This window comes from Botryllus schlosseri, chromosome 6 (genome assembly GCF_051294905.1).
Source record: "Botryllus schlosseri isolate E-star chromosome 6, Bs_hap1, whole genome shotgun sequence".
NCBI classification, from domain to species: domain Eukaryota; kingdom Metazoa; phylum Chordata; class Ascidiacea; order Stolidobranchia; family Styelidae; genus Botryllus; species Botryllus schlosseri.
Window position 1 is genome coordinate 28636140 of NC_137241.1, and position 23673 is coordinate 28659812.

Below are 23673 nucleotides of genomic sequence, written 5' to 3' on the forward strand. Positions count from 1 at the left end.
GATCGACCGAAAAGATCATCGCTCCATCAAATATGCCGGACCTGATGTGTGGAACAGTATCCCGCCGGCCATCCGACAGTCGACGAGCATGTCCACATTCAAGTCAAAATACAAGCAATTATTACTAAATAAATACAGTCCATCCTCAAGATTACCGGACCACGACTGACCTATCGATCTCGCTTCCCATGACATGCCGCCCTATTTCTTGTCGCATTCTTTTTCTATACTATCTTCTTTACTTTCATTCAGTGTGCATGCCTCCTCTTTACATCGCCTAGGCCAAGGTGGGTGTCAGATTCCATAGACTGCTCCTTGTCGCTTCGACATCTTCCTGTCTTTTTATTGTATCGCATTTCTGTGGTGTATTGAACTGATAAAATTGCTAATAAACCAATGATGATGATGATATTCAATAGTATTCATATTGAAATAAGCCCGAATATTTTCATGTATCTGAATCTATCAAAATAGCTCTTGCTCCTTTGTGCACCTGTTTTTTAACAGTATGATATTTTGTCCATTCACTTATCAGACTATAAATTCTAAAATTCTGAACTTGACAATCTTCTGTGAGTGCTGTCGAAGCTAATCACATCTCCGCTGTGGAAAATGACACAACAGCCACCACGGACAAGTGAACTCAAGAATGCAATATTATCACTGTGCAAGATTTTCAAGTATTCTGGTGTGTTTGAGAAGCTAAATCCGGAGGACATACGGCTCGCAAAATTTGACAAACCGAAATCAGTAAGTTGAACTGTATAGCTGTTGATACTTGAAATGCTTCTTTGAGATAATTACCTTCAATATACAATTGAATGATATATCCATATTGTAATGAACCCGAATATTTTGGGCTGGCATTTGTCATGGGTAATTATCAGCAACTAGTAGGCTAGAGAATCGTAAAGAACATTGCATATCGACAATCGTATCACCAAATGTAAATATGACATTGCCCGGCATGAAATTTCGAATAATTGAGATCGCTTCAGCCCAATGTACTAATTTTGTATGGTGGGCTACACAAACACCTTCTGAGGCACGAACTAGGTTGGCGTATTTTCTTGAAAGTTGACTCCAAGGCCCACGAATCAAAGTCTAAACTGCCTGAAATGTGTAGTCTCGATAATTCATCATATAAACAGAATTATCCGACAAAATTTGCCAATGGCAATGCCTATAATTCTTTGACCGACTGAAAACTTTCAATTAGCATTGAACACTTTCGCAGGTACCCGTCTTAGCAGAACTTCTTCAAAGATTGCTATCCGTTTCCGATTGGACGCAGATTTCTTTGAGAATGACATCATTAAGGTGAAGTCATTATTGTGCCCACTCTTAATTGATAGCTGCAAGAATTTTTCAATCTACAACAGGTATCCTCGTTCACAACTTTTGGCGTCGGACGATGGCTCTCCAGAATCAAGCAGAGAACTGTTGTTTGCGATAACATGGTATATGCGTGTGACCGGATGTATTGACAAAATATGCGCGGAAGGTTGTGAACCTGTGGATATAAAGACGTTGCTGAAAAAGCAGCAGTCAAGCCGCGACCCCGGTGTACGCGATGGAGCGGCTCCTGATTCCATTTATGCACGAGTTAGCGGATTGACGTCGTCTATTTGTAAATTGTCTTTGCTGAAAAAGCAGTATATAGCGGCCTCTGTTGGAATAGAAGTAACTTCAATGAAGGTAATGTATTTGTGTATCTGGAAATGATTCTTTGAAATTTTAAAATCATTTTATGTGTTGGATGGAACTTCTATATAGCCAGGCCGTGTTATTTTTGGCATTTCAGGTGCCAGATGCCAAAACTGCCAAAAATAAAAATTTGAAAATGCCAAAAATAAGCAATTTTTGGCATATGCCAAAAATAACACCGCCTCCCAAATAGTGTATTTCTTTCATGGTATTGTGTTAACAGGACTGCGTTACAAGCGAGAAGAGCGTTTGTGAAAGGCAGGTTTCTTAATCTGGGTCCAGCCCACCCATTAGGGGTGAAAGCACAGTGAAATTGAACGGCTGACTGCATTAGGTTTACGTCATACTTTCGATTTGTCCAAAGGCAATTTTACGACCATTTTTGACCGGCTTGTTGAGCGCTAAATTTGATAAAACGGGTATCAATGAGAAGCTGTCGCAGTACTGATTATTGAAATATAAATTATATTCTGCTCATGGAACTGGAACGCCCCAAATCAACCACGACTTGTGCATTGTGATCGAGTTGAACATTGTGACGCAACAAACTGTCTGGCTATTTTTGAGCTGGATAGTCTCGCTTTGCCAGACAGTCTTGTTGCGTCAATGTTTTTAAACAAGCTAACCTGCCCAGGACTCTTCCATGGGAGTTGGTAATATTAAAGCCACTTGAAGTGACAAAAGTCCTCCGAAAATATATCGGTAGACTGAAAAAGAAATGATAGTCGGGCTACTAAATAGAATGTGTTGAGAGACAACACAGGAAACTCCTGGAAAAGGATCAGGAAGAAAATTCTTTCCGCGATGAGATCGATGGCACTGGCGAAGTGATCTCTTTTCATGATGAATGGAAGCCGGTTCGGCCCTTCAAAGATTTTGAAGCTCTGTAACAATCAGCTGTTGAGCGTGTTTGTTAGGCTTTTCTTTTGCTTATTGGCACCGATTCCGATGGATACTGCACATTTTGTGGTTTCGTTTGGTATTATTAACCTATGAAATCGTTAGGTTTTTTCTTCTTATTGTTTGTTGGCACTGATTATACGTGGATACTGCACATTTTGTGGCGTCTTTAGACAAACTAGCCCAAATAAAGCGTTTTTGTGACTAATTCGAGGCTAAAACTATATATTTAGAGGGCGATGCCAAAACTGCCAAAAATAAAAATCGAAAAATGCCAAAAATAATTTATTTTTACCAGTTTTGGCATATGCCAAAAATAACACGGCCTGTATATAGCGCTAAGCAAATTCTAGTGTCTGAGTTTTTAGATACCAAATCGAGCATTATGCTTCTAAAAGAATATCACCCACATTCAAATCTGTACATTTTAAGTGACCACGGTGAAAATAAGGCCAGGCCTTACCTATTTCTTAACACTTTGTAACAATCGGAATGTACTGTGTATATGTTCTGGATGAGGTGATATGAGTAATTCAGGGTTCCAGGTGTCTATGTGGAGAAAAATTATTGAAGCCATAATTTTCATACATCTTTTGGTGGAAAGAGGCTAGGCTATAATTTCAATACTTGAAAAAAAAAACATGTTTTAACACTTGGATTCGGTAGCCTACTCAGATTATTTGTATTTCTTGTGGTAACTGTGATTATTCGATTTTGACTTCTTATCAAACCTAATAATCATAACTCTATTTGTACTGATTTCACTGCAGCAGTTGGAACTTTCAAGTTAATTCATAAAAGAAGCTTCAATGTTATCCGACTCAAACTTCCTTGCACTGGTGTGGTAAAGAGAACTGCTTTGAGATATATTTTGATACTTATTTCTTGAAATTACTTATGTCAATATGCTGCATATGGTATCTTACTCAAAAAATTCAAATCATTCAATATTGCAGGTTTGAAACGATGAATGCGAGCTTTGTGATTTGCCTTCACACTGTAACTTGATGCGATTTATTTCTTACAGCTGACAGCAGATGTGGATTCGTTCATTAAGGATTGCCCCTTGCTGCTAAATGTTTACCAATCGCCATCAATAGCAAAGCAGGTAAAAGTTGTCTAGCAAGCTCCACGTTATGACTTATTTAGAAGGTGATACTTGTTTCAGTATGAACGACTGGTTGAAAAGAAGATCAATTTGTTGAAAGCATGTTCTGAATGGAGGCAATTGCAGTCAATATTCTGGGTTTGGATGGTGAGTGGTGTGTCTGTGTATCCAACTTATCAATGGGATACAGACAGCACAGTCGTCTCTATCATAGTGTGCCTATGTAAGAAAGTCTTTTTTGCATGCAAGGAAGCATCTTGCTTTTGTTGAATTCACGTGTTGGTACTTAGTTATGGTTACGATTATTTAGTGTAATCATGAATGGTTCGTTTTAAACTTGCGCGTCATTGCATTCTTTTGCTGTCATAATGAGTCTTATTCGAATACTCAATGTTGTAACCAAGTCGCAAGTCAATCTCACTTTTATAGTTTTGATTCGAGTCAAGCCAAGTCATTTTCAATTCACCACCGAGTCAAGTCTAAGTCAGTGAGTAGAGTCCGAGTCATAGCGTTGTGACTCGAGTCCATGTCATTGTGCTCACTATTCCGTTTTGAGTCCAATCCGGTTCAACCCAATTTTCCAACTCTGCTCGAGTGATATAGTATGACCAGCATTTATAATATTGTAGTTATCCTCAGTTTTAACAGTTTCTGGCCCTATTTCCAAGTATCGGCACTGATAGTTGAAATCCCAATAATGTGCTAACTTTACTATTCTTCAAAGTTACAATCTAATGTCTGTCTTGGCCGTCCTAGTCTCGAGTCATAGGACTTGGTTCGAGTCATGCACAATGACTCGAGTACAGATAGAGTCAATACACAAAATGACTCGAGACGAGTCATTTTACCGATATTTGAAAAATTGACTCGAGTCATTACAACCCTCCGAATACTCGATGTATGAAGTGGGCGGTATTTCGACCCTCAAAACCCACCCACTGGCTATGCCACCCTTGGTAACGATGATTCTGAGATAGCAATGGCTTCAAGAATATCATACAACACAACACCGGTATCACGATTCATGCCAAAAGACGACAAGTTTCCCAGTTCTTCAGCAACTAACTTGTTTTAAATACGCAACTACAACCGGAACTACTCGATAAAATAGTAGTTGGTCGGCTTTTAACCAACCAGACTGGTTGTTTGTACAAGTCTGATATCCTGTCACAAATACTTGATCATCGGCCGTTTTCCACAGAACAGCGTTTTGGCTCCTACGGAGGATTTTCATCAAAGTCGAGACGTGTCGGAAAATTTGCGGACGGAAATAGCGGAAAACCCTTTGCAGATTCAGCTAGAAAGAAAAGTGTACGCCTTGAAGATGAAACTGTGTGAATGTCTCATGGCAAATGCGGAGGCACGGTCTGGGGTGGGTTTATAGAACTACCCACCGTAAATACTATTATTTCAAATCCAAGATTTTGAACACCAATAGCGTTTCTTCTACTGGTTGGAATGGAGCCAAATTTGATATCGATCGTTTTTAGACAACTCAACTATTTCATTGGGTTACCAGTAAACTTTGAAAAAATTCTATCAATAAATTCAAATTTTGCTGACTCCAATAACTCCGCTTCTAGGAGTTGGAATTGAGTTAAATTTGTTTTGCATCGTTTTTGAGAAAAGCAACAATATCATGGAGTTGACAGAAATATTTTTAAAAAATTTTGCATGTTTTAGTAAATTCCAAATTTTCAAACTGTAAGAAATCCGCGATTCCCGGTTAGAATGAATTCAAATTTGGTGTGCGTCGTTTTTTTTAAGGCAACCTGACGATTTAATCACCTAGCCAGCAAGATTCAGGAAAAAAATTGGTTTTGAACAGCCCTACTGGTCATTAATGAAGTATTTATACTTTTTCCAAGTAGTTAAGTATATGTGAGCGGTTATCTTTCAGACTACTTTCACTTCCACTGTTTTTTGAACTGCTTACTTCTACGCTTTTGATTTTGTAAAGTAGAAGTAGGTTTTGCCTGCTTGTAACCTACTGACTGGAATGGCTTCTGGAGTTTTTTTTGCCGAAACTGAGTAGTCTGTAAACACAAGCAGCACAACTGGACATAACCTACATGGCTACGCTGGAAAAATAAAGTATTTCCTTCTGGACCGCATTTTTGATATTGATTTTTTTTTCAATATTCAGTCAACACCGAGCCCAGAAGAGATGACCAGATTACTTCAAGAGGCGGCGTCGCAGCAGACGAGGCTTGTTCTCGATCGCGACCGTCGACCTAAACTGAGAGAAAGACGTACGTACCAGACTTGGACTGCTAGATAATTCTAGTTGTCTGAAAACACTAGTTAGGGCAAAATGCCGATAGCATACTTCTAGTCTAATTTGTGAAATGTTTCTATTCTCTAATTTCACTTCTATTCTAATTCACGGTTTTCTTGAAAATGTTAAAATAGAACTGTGACATTTGCCATTCGCATGCTAAAAAGAATGAATTCTGATCTGATATGAACTTAACCAGTTTTTTGCTGTATTTCTTTCTCATTCGGTATATAATTCAATTTCCTGGTTTTCAAAAAAATATAGGAATTCTAATATATTTTGGAAAATCTGAAAATTTCCTTATCCAACTCTCGAAAGAATCTTGATGTGAGCTAGTGAGCATAACTTGATTTTTGTTTTATTTCTTTCTTGTTCGGACTTAATTCAATTTCCAAGTTTTTGCAAATTCAGTAATTCTAATTTGGGAAAACTGCAGTTATAATTCTAATCCAATTTTGAAAACCGTAGAATTTTCTCAAGATTCAACTCTTGATATGTACTGAAGTTGGTTTTTCCTGTATTCCTTTCTCAATTCCAAGCTTTTTCGAACTGAAAAGCTGAAAATGTTCTAATTATCCAACCTTGGTAGTACTGGTATCTACCATCAAACCCAGCAATGATGGCGTCTTACCTTCGATCTTTCAACAGGTTCAATTTCTGGTGTTGTGAACGAAGCGCTGCCCACCATCGAGAACGATATCGAAATACTAAAGGCCGTAAATGCCCGAAACCGGAGATGGCTCGAAAACGAGAAAAGAAAACTGCAAAAAAAGATAGAAGCCGTCTCTGCCCAGTTCGACAATGCTATTCTAGTGCGACCTACGAAGCGGAAACGTATCAGCAATTGACAGTTGTTATAACCTTGGCTCAAATGCACATTGAAAATTACTGCAATATTTCATGTCATCGTAGCAGGGCTTTAATCACTCGGGACGCGTTGTTTCGTTGGCTCTACCATACAATACGACTTGACACATTCTGTATGACTTATTCCAGTCTCATATATCAGGACCGATACTTCAAAAAGAGACACAGAAACTATATTATGATTCCGAGACCTTCGGTATCACTCAAGAGCTTCACGGAAGTAAGTTGAACCTGACTTGAACTTGATAATGAACAGTAAACACTCGGACTTGACTCTATGGTGAATTGAAAATAACTTGAGTCAGAACTATCAAAAGAAATTGACTTGTGACTTAGTTAGAACCCTGCTTCTTTGTACATTTACGCGCATTCCATTATCGCTTACTTTTTCAATATATATTCTTGCACTTGAATTTATTTTTCTCCGTGTTTGGGCCGCTTTACTTAATTTGCAGTTGTTATAGTTGAGAACGTTCGATAGATCTCGTGAACTATTATTACTGATACTGGCTTCGTTGGTTGATTGATATCGTATGTCCTGTGTAGTCTCTTAGTAAAGGTGGTCTTAACTTGCACAATATAGGCGTGACCAGGTTTGAGATTGTATCTATTGTAGAAGCGCACAAGTACAACACGCGCGTCCACGTCGTCCAAATATCATATGATCGACCGAACAGATCATCGCTCTATCAAATATGCCGGACCTGATGTGTGGAACAGTATCCCGCCGGCAGTCGACGAGCATGTCCACATTCAAGTCGAAATACAAGCAATTACTACTAAATAAATACAGTCCATCCTCAAGATTACCGGACCACGACTGACCTATCGATCTCGCTTTCCATGACATGCCGCCCTATTTCTTGTCGCTTCCTTTTTCAATACTATCTTCTTACTTTCATTCAGTGTGCATGCCTCCTCATTACATCGCCTAGGCCAAGGTGGGTGTCTGATTCCATAGACAACTCCTAGTCGCTTCGACATCTTCCTTTCTTTTCATTGTATCGCATTTTTTGTGGTGTATTGAACTGATGAAATTGCTAATAAACCAATGATGATGAACACAGCGGAAAGATTCTAGCGACTAAGATGGGGTGCTGTGATATATACATGATCTGAACTATTTCGGCATCTCCGAGAAGAGGTTGTAGTGCAAGTCCATAATTGTCGGAGGCACCGGGGCTGTACTGAAGACGATGAGGTAGTGGTCAGTTTGCAGGTTTGAATCGTGCGGAATAACTAATAAGCGATGTAAAAATTGTGTTATCTTCCGGGAATCTATTGGGTTAGGGACTTATTAGCGTAGTGGTGACATCCAATCCAGCACTAGCTACGCAGGCGGCCCGTCTTCCATTCCGTATTGGAGGCTCATCTGGGCTCCCCTGTTGCCCGGTTCAACACTATTGTGGCGACAAAAAAAACAGAATAAAACCCGATGGAGTAGCGTACGGAAAGAGGTCTAAAGACCGCTGAATAATGATTAATGTCGAACACTATGACTCCTGGCACCGGGTCGAGGTGGATACTAGATGATGAGACAGCAACTGGCCGTTTCGGCATCCTCCAAATCCAATCTGTACATTACATCGCTTGTGTCTTGTGTATCGCACAAATCGCATTGTATATTTTGTGTCTTGATCCGATGAAAATATACAATCTGACGATTATTACGCTATTAGAACGACGCAACAAGTTCTAGGCCGAGGTACGAGTTTGTTTGATCAACTTCGTCATGTCGTTTCGACCAATTCCTTTCTTTTCATTACATTGTTATTCTTGTGATATATTGAATCGATATATAATTTATGGTAAAAAACTCATTCTTATGCCCGTAAATTTCTAAATTTGTCAACGTTAGCGACACCTCCTGACTCAACAGACTTTGATTATATTACTCTAGATGTCGTCATGATTTTTGCAATACAAATCGCCGCTTGCGTATCTGGCCTGGCAAGTTCTGTGCGGCATTCGAATTCGGAGTCGGACCACCGTGTTGACTTTGGCAATTGGCATAGGTTGTGTAGGTACTAGACAAGTACCTAGCGAAGTATTGTTTTAACACAGAAAGTAACTTTTCCTCCAAGGATAACTAAGGTAACAATGTTTTCGGTTTGAACAGCACAATAGTTGAGCCATTCGAAAGGTCCCCAGGGCCCAGGAAGTTTATGCTCCGAAGCTGGAAGTGCACTGTGCAGCCCAATTACGCAAGATGTATTCATGCCCAACCCCTTCACCGTTGTCTGCAAAATTTGAAGGGTGAGTGCAGAGAAAATTTCCATTGTACGTCACGTCATGAAACGCAATTGTTGACGCAGGTCGTTTGCATATGACACTGTCAAAGACAGGCTGCCAGTAATTTTAACAAAAACAATTGACACTGTTCACAAATGCATATCTTCGTATGAAGACAAGTTCGGGGAGGTATGTATATCAACATTTTGATTATTTTTTTGAATGGTTTCCATGCAGTGTTGCAAGCTTGCAAGTAACCAAGTCGCAAGGTTTAGAGTCACAAGTCAATTTTACTATTGTAGATGAGAGGTGAGTCAAGACGAGTCATTTTCATTTCACCACCGAGTCAAGTCCGAGGACAAGTCTGGGAACAGCGGGTCAAGTCTGAGTCATGTTGTTGAGACTCGGGTCCGATGGTCCGAGCTCAAGTGATAACTTGTTAACTGCTCAGTTTCGAGTTTGGGTCATGTTCACCCCACATTTTCCACAACTCGAATTCGGTGATATCGAATGCCTTGCATTCATAATATACTCATTTCCCTCACTCTTAACATTTTCTGGCCGTATTTTTCAAGCTCCAGTACCGATAAACGAAATATTAATGTGGTAACGTCACTAGTTTTCCAAGTCACAATTAAATGCCTGTCTTGGCTGTCAAGTCATTCCCATTTTTGAAAACAATGGCTCGGGTCACTGAAATTTTTTCCAAATCACTTAAGTTTTTCCAATGACTTGACAAAACTCATCCTTACAAAGATAAACTGCATCGTCGTGTATCGCAATTTTTCGTAGGATGGGGCAAATGATGTCAAGAGCGTAGTTGGCCAGCTATCGAAGCTGAGAAGTGAGATGATGACCGACAAGCCTCTGAATGATTTCCGTGACGACCTGAAAGACACAGAAAAATGGAATGCCGCTTTGGAAAGGCTCAAGTAGATATCACGTGTTATATTTTAGAAGAATAAATTTTGGGTCTAGCGTACATCACAAATCAGGGCTCCCCGTGAACACGTCAAAAATTATGGAGTTTAGAATTGGCGACATGTTAGTATATCGTAGGAGTCTCATTATGCTATCTCAAAGTCACCCTAACCGCAATCCGAAATTTATGTTGACCCTAATTTTACGATACTCGACCTTCACCTAGCCCTAATCTTATGATACCCGAACGTAACCGTAATTTTATGAGACTCTAACCTCGAATCCTAATATTGTGTTACCTAACTCAGAATTTTTACAATATAAAGTTTTTTACCATTAATTCAGGCAGGACGAAGACCATACCCCATCACATTTCAAGTCGCCGTGGCTCTTTGTAGAATGTGCAATGTATCGACAGATCACGTCCATTCTCCAAAATAGGTAAATTAATACGTTTCGATGATATCGTATTTGACATAACTGTACAATTTCTGTCTATTCAGTAAATTTATGAAAGATTTCGACCCGTTCTGCCAACAAAAAAGTGTAGCTTTGGAAAAGTCGATGTCGGGCGCATCTGTCCTGCTACAGTATCTGCAAAAATATTTGGCTTTGGGAGATAACGGTGTTGACTTGGCCAGATATTTTGAGATATTCTTGAAGGTGAGTTTATTTAGTTGCTTGACTGATTTGTAGTTACAATGAACATCTTTGAAACATTGCCATCTATGTGTGTTAAAACAGTAACAAGCAGGGTTGTAATGACTCGAGTCACGATTTTCTGATGACTCGACTTGACTCGAGTCAATATGTGTATTGACTCGACTTGGACTCGAGTCATTGCGCAGGACTCGAACCAAGTCATATGTCTCGAGACTCAGACGGCCAAGACCGACATTTTATTGTAGTTTCGAAGAATAGTAAAGTAACCACACTATTGGGAAATTCGTCTATTGGTACTGGTACTTGAAAATGTGACCAGAAACTGCTAAAATTGAGCAAAAATAGTATATTGTAAATGCGAACCATTCGATATCGCCAAAGAGAGTTATAAAAAGCGTGTTTACCAAGACATTAATTGGAAACTGAGCAGTCAACACAATGACTTGGACTCGGACTCGAGTCATAGTACCATGACTCGGACTCGAGTCATAGTACCATGACTAGGACTCGAACCTCTGATCGCTGACTTGGACTCGGACTTGACCCGGTGGTGAATTGAAAATGACTCGAAATTTTCGTGACTCACAAAGGACTAGCCGAAGTACAATATGGCAGTCTCAACTTATAGCAACATTAGAGCGTTAACAGTTTGAAAATGGAAATTCATACACATTTAACCAATGACTAGTGAGTACACCTATATATGCATAAATTTGGTGATCGAATTTGATTGATAGTCTAACCTTCATTCATGCTCCATTACTCGGCAACAGAGGTGGTCAAAGTATTCAGCTTGCTTCTCAAGATGAAGTGAAAGTACCACCGTGAATCTATACCCAATTAAACATAGATGTACTAGTTTCCAAGACATGTCAAAACTACTTGAATTGGAAGTGTCTGAAAAGTACTTTGGTAGGTAGTTTAAAAAAATGGGGTCAAAGGGAGTTGGCTATTTCAGTAATGAAGTGCTTCTACTTTTTTGGAGTATAAGAATAGGATGTTATATATGTTGTCCTCGATGTTTTTGCTGCATATACACCGACTCATGATATACATACATAAAATCTCAGGTAGTGTTTTACTACTTTTTTGGAAATCACTTGTACTCGGAGGGAAAAGCATTGTGAATTTACACGCATTTCAGGCGTCATTATGGAGCAATAAATTTGATTTGTCGCTTTCTGCCGGCGTCAGCCATGATCCTGGCTCACACGATCCTGTTCAAGTCATGAGCAGTTTGGAAGAATACATATTAGCTGACGAGACCGACGAAATTTTCCAATGCCTGTCAAAGATTCAAACTAGCGCTGCAAAAGTAAGTGCGCGAACACTAGGATTGTTCAAGAATGACATTTACCATCAAATTTCACTGGCAATATGATAAACTTGTTAGGATGACTGAGAAAATGCTGCACATCAAATTTGGCTCAAAGCGAAGTTATTAGAGTACAAATTTTCCGATTTGAGAAATATTATTTACAGAGGGAAATTTTTTCGTAGACCTACCCACCGTAAAATTATTCTTTCAAATCCATAATTTTGAACACCAATAACTTCGCATTTACCGGTTGGAATTGAGCCAAATTTGTTACTCATCGTTTTTTAGAAAACTTAACAATTTCAGGGGGTTGCTAGTAAAAATTTCGAAATATGTTTTCACATTTTTTCCTAAATTTCTAATTTTCCAACTCGATTCACTTCTACAGGTTGGAATTGAGCCAAATTTGGTATGCATCGTTTTTTTTTTTATACAGCCCAGCAATTTTATCAAACAACCTGCAGAATTTGAAGAAAAAAGCTATTTTTGAACAACTGCAGTGATTCAAAAACTTTTTTTCCAATCTTTCAGGATGTCAGAGTGGACATTGTGCTCGACAACGCGGGATTTGAGTTTTTATCGGATCTGTGCCTGGCCGAGTTTCTGCTGCAGTCCAAGCTAGCACAGAAGATACATTTCCACATAAAAAACATGCCGTGGTTCATCTCTGACGTTACCTCAAAGGATGTAGATTACACACTAAAACAGATGACGTCATCAAGCGACTGCACGCTGTCTGAATTTGGCAAACGATGGCAGTCCAGATTAGTGGATAAATCATTTATTATTGTACCGGAACATTTATGCCAATATTGGACTTTGCCGTCATCATACACTGATATGCAGCACTTAGATGAAAGCTTGTACGAATATCTCGCACAGTCAGACTTGGTGATATTTAAAGGTGATCTTAATTTTCGTAAATTGGTCGCCGACCTATCTTGGAGCAGTGATACTCCTTTCAAGAATGCTCTGGGGGCCTTCCATCCGAGTCCGCTGTGTTCGCTACGTACCTTGAAAGCGGATGTGGTTGTCGGGTTGAAGTCTGGCAGAGATTTGGAGGCTGAAAAGGATGATGCGAATTGGATGGTGACGGGAAAATATGCAGTCGTGTTATTTGATGCTTAGTTCGTTTCGCTTGCAAGTTTTATGAAAGTTCTAGTTGCTAAATGTGGAGACAAGGTGCAATGCCGTTCGTGTCTGTTCAACAGCAAATATACTCTCTAAATCGCATTTTGTTCTTGTCTTGACGTGTCTGGGTGGGCCTACTTCCAGAACGAATCTTGTAGTACACAACTACACATAGGTGCAGGTGGTCAGTAGGGCTGTTCAAAAACAGTTTTTTTCTTTCAAATTTCACTGGCTTGGCTACGTGATAAAATTATCATGTTGGTTAAAACAACGCTGCGCACCAAATTTGGCCCAATTCCTACCAGTAGAAGCGAGATTCTTACAGTAGAAAGTTTTGAATTTTTAAAAAAAAAGTTGTAATTTTTTTTGCTGACCCCATAAAATTGTTACCCTGTCAGTAGAGACTCTGCACACCAAGTTTGACTCAATTCCAACCAGTAGAAGCGAAGTTATTGCAGTAGAAAAATTTGATTAAAATGGTATTTATTGGCCAACTCTTATTTATTATTAAATCACGGAATTATAAATTTTGCTACTGCAATAACTTCGCTTCTAGTGGTTGGAATTTAGCCGAATTTGGTTTGCATCATCATATCTACTGACAGCGCAACAATTTTATGGGGTAGACAGCTGTGTTGGGATGACTCGAGTCATCTTTTTCGCATGACTGGACTTGACTTGAGTCACTTTGCTAAAATGACTTGACTCGGCGTATCAGAAATGTGGATTGACTCGTGACTCGGACCAAAATTCATGAGTTAATTTCAAGTCATCAAGTAATCGGTGTGGATAAAAATAAATCACTGTAGGGGGGACCGGGGTTAGTTGTTACGGGGGAACATTGTTACAACATCAATGATTTTTTTTTTTGCCGGGAGATGGCGCACCATTTTTACACAGTTTACTCGGCTGGCTGGTGAGTACCTTCTAACGAAGCCTGGGTTGCCGGTGAACTCGGCCTTACAAACTCGGCCCTCGGTGAGCTCGACCCACGGGAATAAAGTGTATTAACAAGTATTAATATGAATTATTAAACTAATAATGTTATTATCAACTGATTTGTCAATCTTGTACGGAGGTCAGGGCATGCGTAGATCACGCAGTCACGGCGTGATCAGATCACGTGATCACGGATTGCGCAAGCACGGGAAAGAACGCGACGTTCACATATCAACCACGCGTGGTCTGCTCGTTATTGCAACTGTATGTTGAGGTGGGGTAGGGTTGGGGAGAAGGGAGGCATTAGGGTTGGGGGAGTTGGACATTACGGTTGGGGTAGGATATTAGGGTTGGGGAAGGGGGACATTAGGGCAGGGGGTGGCATTAGGGTTGGGGGAGGGAAATATTAGGGTTGGGGAAGGGGGACATTAGGGTTGGGGTGGGGGATATTAGGGTTGGTAGTGGGTTATGGTCCAAGTTGGGGTTCAGGTATCCCAAGATTAGGGTTAGGGGAGGAGGGACATTAGGGCAAGTTATGACAGAAGACTCACCTGTTTAAAATGCAAATATTTCCAAACGTATAAGAGCTTGAAGTTCCATTTTACTTTGTAAAAGTGAGTGGATGATAAGTGTAGACAGTGTAACAAAATCATTTACGCAAGCCGAGTAGAAAAGCCGTGAGGCCAGAAATGGACAAAATCGTAACAACTAACCCCGGTCTCCCCTATCTTGCATATATCCGGATTGTTCGCGAAACGCTGGTGTAACCCGTGAGAGCGAATAATCATTCAAATATTGTGCGTTTCACTAAGTCTCGATTGTTCTCTCACAAATAAATTGACCGCAAACGAAGTGATCGAAGCTTACGTTGTCGTAACTTGAGTACTAAAGTAATAAAATAGCGAAATGTCTATCACTGTTCTTACCTTAACCAAACGTCTTGTCTTATTGAAATCGAATATAGTTTATATAGTTCTCAACCATTGGCGCAGGCTCGAATTGTATCATCAATTTGTAAATGGGTAATGTATTGCATCTTATCAATTCGTTTGTCTCTATTCTCTATTTTGGCTGGTAACTAGAAACTGAGGCTATGCAAATACGTAGTTTAACAGTTCTACGTATATGTGAGCGATACAGCGTCTTCTTGCGAGTATATTTAACTCTGTATTCGTTCATCGGTTCGGAATTAATGGCCACTCAATCTGTATTTCAGACAACCAGCAAATTGCAATGACGTAATAATGCCTCATACTTCGAAAAGGCAACTTGACTTGAAATGTGACTTGACTCGTGACTTGACTTGACTTGACTCGACTTGACTCGAGTAACCTCCAAAAATTGAGTGACTTGACTTGACTCGAGTCACCTTTGAAAATCGATTGACTTGACTTGACTCGAGTCAAAATGTGCAATGACTCGTGACTCGAAGGTAGTGACTTGATCCCAACACTGGTAGACAGAAAAAATTGAACTGTTGATTTGTATTGATAAATTGATAATTTTTTACTGCATGAATCTCGCTTCTACTGGTTGGGATTGAGTCAAATTTGGTGTGCAACGGTTTTTTAGCCAACATAATAATTCTATCAGGCAGCCAGTGAAATTTGAAAGAGAAAATTGTTTTTGAACAGCCCTAGTGGTCAGTAACTAGGCTACTTCAGGCAGATTGATTTTGCCTGATCGCACTACTCTCTCAAGTGGTTATGATTTTAGAATACCTACGAATTTTTTGGCAAAACTACAGGCCTGGAATACCTATTTTTACTTCTAAATCGCTACTTCTACTGACTATACTTTGACCACTTCTGGTAGTATCCTACAGTGTTCCGGTGCCGGTCCACGAAAAGCTCAAATACTTCTGCAAGGTCAGGGTTATATATATTTTCCAGATCCGACATGAAACTTGAAAAGTTCATCGAAACGTGTGTTGTCCCTGCCTCACTGCGTATGTGCGTAGTCGGCATCCTCCAGTGACATTAAATTGGACTAGGTACAATAGATTTTCAACGGTAACATTTGTAGCTCTAAAGGCCTGCACACAAAAAAATCGTTTTAAAATCTGTCCGCAGAACAAAAAAGTTGTATTTCTAAAATGGCCTGCGTTATAGCACCGTCTAAGGACCAGAGCTGATAGCATTGCCAAACGAGGAAGACGATGCGCATGTTCGTGTATCTTCAGGATTCGGGACAAAATTGTAAAGCTGGCGCCGGCTTCTGTAGCGTTCCACCAGCATTCCGCGAACAGCAAGACTTCTCTTGTGACCTCAGACGAGAATTGATAACAATCCCCAAACATGCATTTAATGATCTAACAACCCTATGCCGTTTGATCCCACTGTTTGTACGTCCAATAAGGAATTATGCGGATTATTAGAGGGCAATTTTGAGTAAAACGAGAAATCAGAAACAGTGACATTTCTCAAAGACTATAGGGACACTTCAGAAGAAATTTTTGTATTTTAGTGATTTATTTGGATAGCAAAACGCAATACATATCAAATTTTCACATAAAATAAATGCGGAAACTAGAAATCGCTAAGTTATTTATGTATCAGTTTCCTGTACCCTATATACCTATAAGGCTATGTCACGAGCGATCGCGTAGGAGTTTTCACCATACCAGCGATCCTTGTACCTGTAACGGTCATCTTGCCATAGCGATCGTAGGGTTTATTGCTAAGTCAGCACTTTTTTTGGTTTGTTCATTATAATCGCGCCAGCGGGCAACAACACTACTCACATAAAACATACACTCGTGATTAGATTTCCCGCTGGAGCTCATGGAAATTATGTCTTCGAAAATTTAGGACACCCCTGCCACATAGTTAAGACTCTTAATGAAGTTTCGGGTGTGTCAGTTCAGGTTATTAGCAATTTTTATCAGTTCAATACACCACACCATTTGCGATACCATGAAAAGATAGGAAGTTGTCGAAACGACTTGGGGTAGTCTTTGAAATCACACCCACCTTGGCCTAGCCCATGTAAAGAGGAGGCACGCACATTGCACATGCATATAGGGTTGCATTTAAAACAAAAATCAATTTAAAACAAACAAGTTTAAAACAAGGCCCTAATTTAAAACATGTTTTTTATTGTTTGTTTTTTTACTCAATGGCATCGCGAATATTCAATTGTGACGTCATAGTGGATTGACATTGACAATTGAAAATATAGGGTAAAAATTGCTCCTTTGATGAAATATATGTACTATTGCTGTTGAACAGACTATTTTGAGGGTTCCAACCATCCCATATCGATATACGTCGGCTATATCGGATAGTAATTGTCGGTAGGCTCATACAACATGTTTTTTGTAAAGTATTTACGCAATTATGGCATAATTTTACAACTTAAAAAAAAACATTTATATTTTTTTAAAAGGCATTTTTTAAAAGACTGTTTCTAACATGTTTTAAACAAAGAGTTTTCAAACACCGTTTGTTTTAAATGCAACCCTACATGCACACTTTTTTGATATATGTTTTTACTTTGTTGAAATATGCTCGTTATTTCGTGACCTCCTGTAAAGATTGTCGCAGGCTACCCGAAAGATTCGAAATACGTATTTCTTCGGGACGCATTTGTACCGCTGGGCTCAGATGTTAAGGGCAGGACTATTCGTTGCCGTCATTTCGAAGCCGCACAGTGATATCTATATCGACGGTTTCGGTGAACATGTGTCGGTCGTTTTGGATGCTAGGTGTTATCAGCACCGTCGATCTTTGTGGAAGCACACTTCGCGGAGTCGCAAGCTTCGCGAAACGTTTATATGTGGTGATGTGGATATGCATGTGCCCCATGGTCCCGAACTAGTTGCGCAACTCTAGACTGATACAAATCCGCGGCCTCAGGTGATAATTAGAAAATGCAGTCCATTCATAATTGCCAATACAGTTTGACTCCATTCTGTGAATCTAACGTATTTATTGCAGTTATTTCTATTTTTCCAATGACACTCAAGCGAAGCGCGCAAAGAAATATTCCAGGTTAAATGAACTTGTCCAAAAATAGTCCATTTATTGCTCATCAAAAAAATTACAAAAGAATTGGAAGCATATGGTCCCTCGCGCCCTCTGGCTAATAAATATAGCACAAGAAATCAGTTCGTCATGTTGCGTTTTAGCAACATATGCACCAAGTCAAGCAAGTTTTTTTTTTTCTCTCGCTAGGGTAGCCTAGCTGTTCACTAAAAATAAAGCAAGTTCACTTGCTATCTCTTTGACTTGAATCAATGACGTTGGAATGTTTTGTCACTGTCTTGGAAATGTTGACTTGAAAATAAGATAAAAGCTTCACCAGAGGTATCATTGTGTTAGATTCGGTACGGCGTTTGCCCACTTAAGAGGAAATTTGGTTGAGAGGCCGTTACGGGCCCGATACAATTTGTCTCGCGAACTGCAATTTAAGCACATCTGAACTATTTTGAATATACAGGGGAATTTGTATGTAAGAGATTTGAAATGGGACTTGAACATACTTCCAGCAAAAAAACATAGCCGAAAGGAGCATACGTTCGTAAATAACTAGTCGACTACTTGGCAGTTCGAACATGAAAAATTTGGTAATTCTAAAGGTAAATCCCCCTTAAAAATTACAAAATTCCCTTTATAAACGTGCATATACTTCAAAAAAGTAACAGACTACTTTCTCACTATATGACCATATCTGCCTGAATGTTAGTTAACCTGTGTTGGCCACAAGATTGTACAACAGAACGGGACTAAGCCATACAGATATATTTGTTTGCAAAGAACAGTAAAAAATTTCGAAATTATTAGCATTGCGACTCACATATTCAGCACAACATAGAAACGTAAGACAATATGTAGAATACTATTTCTTTTTTTTGGTAGTTGTCCCCTTGCTACGGGAACTTTTCGGCGGGTACAAGACATCCCGCACTTGCTTCAGGTTGACCTCGCATCGTTCAACCCAACGCTGTTTCGTCTCTGCGGCAGAATCTGACGAGTGCTTGTAAGAGTCGAGCGCCCGCAGGAAGTACGACTCTGCATTCTTCAACTCTCCCTCCGTGGCGAAAGAAGCGCCGATGTTGTGAAGCAGGTACCCTCGGAAATGATTCTTTAATTCACTGCCCTTAAATTTCCTATCGGCAAGCTTAAGACCTTCTTGCCAGTACCGGCGCGTGATTTTTTGTTCGCCCAGTCTCTGGTAAAGGTGCGCCAAGTCGTTGAGGCAAGTCATTTCTGCATTAGCACGGATGCAGGGTATAATGCCCTTCGTCTGGCGAAAGTCTGATAGCAAATCTTCAATTTTCTTAATGCCGTATTCCACGGCGATATCGCGTTTACGCTGTGTCTTTTCGTCGATCAGTGCCCGAGTGACTAGGAATATCTTGGTTGTGCGTTCTTCCAGACATATGGCAGTGTCGTCGGGGCTTGAAGGCGGTCTTAAAGCGATTTCTGCGTGGAGCAGCACAAGTGCCCGTACCAGATGCTTGCTCTTTGTGAAATCAGCGATTAGCCTGGAAATATCCTCGCGACTCAAGTCTCTGCAAGTCGTAAGAAACTGTAAGACGCCACGGATCGATTTTTGTTCTTCCCCATTCCTGGTTTGAATTGCGAGTTCCGCGCGGAGAAGTGCAGGATAGAGTAAGAGGCATCTGAAGCTTTTAGGGACGAACTTGGAGTCGCCATCTGTCGAACGTTGACCGTCCTTTGTAGAAAAACTTTGACCGTCCGTTGTAGAAGAACTTTGATCGTCATTTGTAGAAGAAACTTGATCGTCCTTTGCAGAAGAAACTTGACCGTCCTTTGTAGACGAAACCTGACCGTCCTTTGTAGTAGAAACTTGACCGTCCTTTGTAGAAGAAACTTGACCGTCCTTTGTAACAGAAACTTGACCGTCCTTTGTGGAAGGACCTGTGACAAGCAATATTTGGTGATTATGTTCAAGAAAAGTCGCGTCATTTTAGCAAAGACCAGATGAACAAAGACGATTATTACCCGGTTCTTGTTGACTCGCCATCTTGGGACCCGGAAAATGAAGCTTGAAATCGTAAAATAAAACGTTTAAAAGAAAGACGACGTAAAATTCTGGATGAAAACGCTACTCGTGTTATGCTCATGGCCCATGAGCGTCGTGACGTGGTCACATATTAGCGAAGTGTCATCGCGCCAGCAGAATTGTACAATTCTAGTGTCTACTATAGTTGGATCGAAATGCCGGTAATCTAATTACAATCTAATTGGTTACATGGTCCTCTACCCTAATCACATCTACTGGTTTTCCTGAAAATGCTACAGGAGTACTGTATCCTGCATAACGAGTCAATCTTGGTGTAGGCTACAGACATTTGTCATTCTCGTACTTTATGACAATCATCTCTTATCTGACATGACCTTGATTTTTGTTGTATTGCTTTTTAGATCGGAATTCAATTCAATTCCCATTTTTTCCTAATTCAGTCATTCTAATTCTAATCGAATTCGGAAAAACTAGCTAGCTATGTTCACCTCTACACAGCTGTATTGCAATCTACATTAGCTCTACCAATTTTTCGCTTACGAGCTCCCTTGCACAACGAGATTCATCTATGGCTATGCTGTATCGGCCACAATGCGCGCACGATATCTGTCGTTAGTAGCGTAACTCGTCGATTTATTCCTACGCAATGGTAATCAGTAATCAGTAATCAGTAATCATGATGGTGCGAACTGACTTCAGAGGTTCCAAACTATGTTCATTTACGGGTGGTCAGAATAGTGATTTCGTTTTCTCAGCAAATATCAAATAGAAGCTGAAGTAGGTTCGTTCAAAATTCATAACCTACAAATATTTCTGACATGTTGAGATATCTTGTTGTCCTAATTAGGCCTATGTCTTGTGCTGAAACATCATGAACGGAGCTGGTCAGTAACGAAGGACATCTGCTTTTTCGAAGTACTCAAGTAGTTTTCCGCTACTCGCGGTACTTCCTCAAGTAGGTCTAATTTCTCGCTACTTCTATTTCTACTTCATAACATGTTGTTATCTACTTACTGACTTGTTAAATACTCCAATCAGAAAGATAGCCTGAGGGATTTCGGGGCTGTTTTCACAGAGTAATAACATTTAATTTGCATAAAAGGTAAAATGTAAAGCACGGAATTTTTGTCGCGCTTCGCCCATGGTAGGTATGGAGTGACAATTATGTTGTGACGAAAGTATCGGTGAATATAATTTGTGTAACGGGTTGTATGGTTCCGTTCACGCCGCATTGTCGCCCATATGAAATGTGAAATCACAGCAAATATGGCCCACCATAACGTTTGAAACTACCGTTTCGCAATCTAGCAATCACCCATCATATCGTAATCTAGCAGCCCATGGCGTGTTCTAATCTGGAGATGTGAACTCTGACTTTTTGAACGTTAGACCTGTTTAAGCAGACCACGTTGAATTACATTATGTCTTTGACCGTGGTGAAAAAGGTCGTTTGGCGATACGCCATATCTTTTTGTTTCATAAACTACAACAACAGCAACAAGCCACGTTGAAGCTTCCTGGACAAAGACATGAAATCTATGTTCCGCATTTTAGGAGTGGTATTTGTATTTATCTCTCAATTCCCAGTATCATACTTTGAGTTCTAATTAGTTTCAGTTCTTCTGTCTTGAGAACAGGGCTTTGCAGCCGGAGCCCCGGAGCCGTGCATTTTCAGCGGAGCCAGAGCCGGAGCTCTAAATAAAATTCAAGTGGAGCTGGAGCCGGAGCTGGAGCCGTTTGTTTGAACGGTAGCTCCGGCTCCGATGTATTTCATAAGATGTCGAGTCGAGTCATAATCAATTCACCACCAAATCATAGTGTTTTGACTCGAGTCCAAGTCATTTTATTCACTGTTCAGTTTTCAGTTCAATCCGGTTCAGCCTACCTTTTTCAGTTATGCTCGAGTGATATAAAATGGCTCGCATTCATAATATCGTAATTTTCCTCAGTCGTAACAGTTTCTGGCAATATTTTCCAAGTATCAGAACTGATAGACGAAATACCAATTGTGAGGTGACTTTACTATACTTCGAAGTTACAATGAAATGTCTGCCTTGACCGTCCTAGTCTATAGTCATATGACTTGGTTCGAGTCTATCCACAATGACTCGAGTACAAATCGAGTAAATACAAAAATTGATTCGGGTCAAGTCATTTTACGCATTTGAAAAAATGACTCTAGTCAAATCAGGTCACTAAAAAAATCACGACTCGAGTCAAGTCATTACAACCTTGGTAATTAACGAAGTACTTCTACTGTTTTGGAATTTAGGACGTAGTATATTTTTGTCTTTGATATTTTGCGGCATATACACTACAGTATGCTACACCCATGACATACATACACAAGATCTCAAGTGGAGGTCTCCTACTTCCATTGGTTAGTCAAGTGGTTGTGTTTTTAAACTACTCCCACTTTCACTTAGCAGTTTTCAGTTTTTTTAGGCAAACTAGACCCAGAATACTCAACGTTTTTACTTACTTCAATTGTACTCGGTCGATATTTATTACTTGGATGGAAAAGCATAATAAATTTTCACCCATTTCAGGCGTCATTGTGAAGCAATAAATTTGCTTTGTCGCTTTGTGCCAGTGTTGGGACCTAGTCACGAGTCATTTCGAGTCATTGCACATTTTGACTCGAGTCAAGTCAAGTCAATCGATTTTCGAAGGTGACTCGAGTCAAGTCAAGTCACTAGATTTTTGGAGGTGACTCGAGTCAAGTCAAGTCAAGTCACGAGTCAAGTCGCCTTTTCGAAGTATTAGGCATACTTACGTCATTGCATTTTGCTAGCTGTCTGAAATACAGATGTAGTGGTTATTGATTATGAACTGATGAACGAATATGAAGTTAAATATGCACGCAAAAAGGCGCTGTATCGCTCACTTATACGTAGAAATGCTAAACTACGTAAGTAATTGCATAGCCTCAGTTTATAGTTACCAACCAAAATAGAGAATAGAGCAACGAATTGATAAGATGCAATACATTACCCATTTACATATTGAATAGATATAATTCGAGCCTGCATCAATGGTTGAGGAGTAGCCTATATAAACTATGTTCGAATTCCAATTCAATAAAACAAGCGTTTGGTTCAGGTAATAACAGAGAACAGTAATAGACATTTTGTTATTAAATTACTTTACTAGTATACGACAGCGTAAGCTGTAAGCTTCGATCACTTCGTTAGCGGTCAATTTATTTGCCAGAGAACAATGGAGGCTCAGCAAAACGCACGATCAATTAATGATTGGTCGCTCTCGCGGGTTACACCAGCGTTTCGCGAACAATCCGATAGCAAGATACAGTGATTTTTATCGACATCGATTGCTTGATGACTTGAAATTGACTCGTAAATTTAGCTTCGAGTCACGAGTTAATCCACATTTCTGATACGCCAAGTCAAGTCAAGTCATTTTAGCAAAGTGACTCGAGTCAAGTCATACGAAAAAGGTGACTCGAGTCTGACTCGAGTTAAGTCATCACTCGAGTCATCCCGACACTGCTTTCTGCCGGCGTATAAGCCGTGATCCTGGCTCACATGACCCCGTCTAAGTCATGAACAATTTGGAAGAATACATATTAGCTGACGAGACTGACAAAATTTTCCATTA

General features: G+C 39.9%; 3 protein-coding genes across 5 annotated transcripts; 2 read left to right on the forward strand and 1 right to left on the reverse strand.

Annotated features, from left to right (window-relative positions):
- The first annotated feature begins 499 nt into the window (after positions 1-499).
- Positions 500-7612, forward strand: LOC145441989 (tubulin epsilon and delta complex protein 1-like). The gene is made up of 8 exons (XM_080319954.1): positions 500-750; positions 1238-1320; positions 1383-1698; positions 3635-3715; positions 3776-3862; positions 4917-5087; positions 5862-5967; positions 6642-7612. Exons 1-8 carry the CDS (start codon positions 613-615, stop codon positions 6839-6841), a joined length of 1182 nt encoding a protein of 393 aa, XP_080176080.1. The 5' UTR covers positions 500-612; the 3' UTR covers positions 6842-7612.
- A 1250-nt stretch (positions 7613-8862) lies between these two features.
- Positions 8863-13227, forward strand: LOC145441988 (damage-control phosphatase 1-like). The gene is made up of 7 exons (XM_080319953.1): positions 8863-9116; positions 9176-9281; positions 9885-10024; positions 10359-10454; positions 10517-10676; positions 11821-11991; positions 12526-13227. Exons 1-7 carry the CDS (start codon positions 9070-9072, stop codon positions 13120-13122), a joined length of 1317 nt encoding a protein of 438 aa, XP_080176079.1. The 5' UTR covers positions 8863-9069; the 3' UTR covers positions 13123-13227.
- Positions 13228-18791: 5564 nt separating this feature from the next.
- Positions 18792-20169, reverse strand: LOC145441990 (uncharacterized). 3 transcript variants are annotated; one of them, XM_080319956.1, is made up of 2 exons: positions 20034-20169; positions 18792-19925 (listed from the first exon to the last, which is right to left on the reverse strand). In XM_080319956.1, the coding sequence occupies exons 1-2, from the start codon at positions 20053-20055 to the stop codon at positions 18904-18906; spliced, it is 1044 nt and encodes a 347-aa protein (XP_080176082.1). In that variant the 5' UTR covers positions 20056-20169; the 3' UTR covers positions 18792-18903. The 3 variants fall into 3 exon arrangements, with proteins under 3 accessions (XP_080176082.1, XP_080176081.1, XP_080176083.1); XM_080319955.1 differs by having other exon boundaries at positions 18792-19949; positions 20034-20157; XM_080319957.1 differs by having other exon boundaries at positions 18792-19901; positions 20034-20150.
- Positions 20170-23673: the final 3504 nt, after the last annotated feature.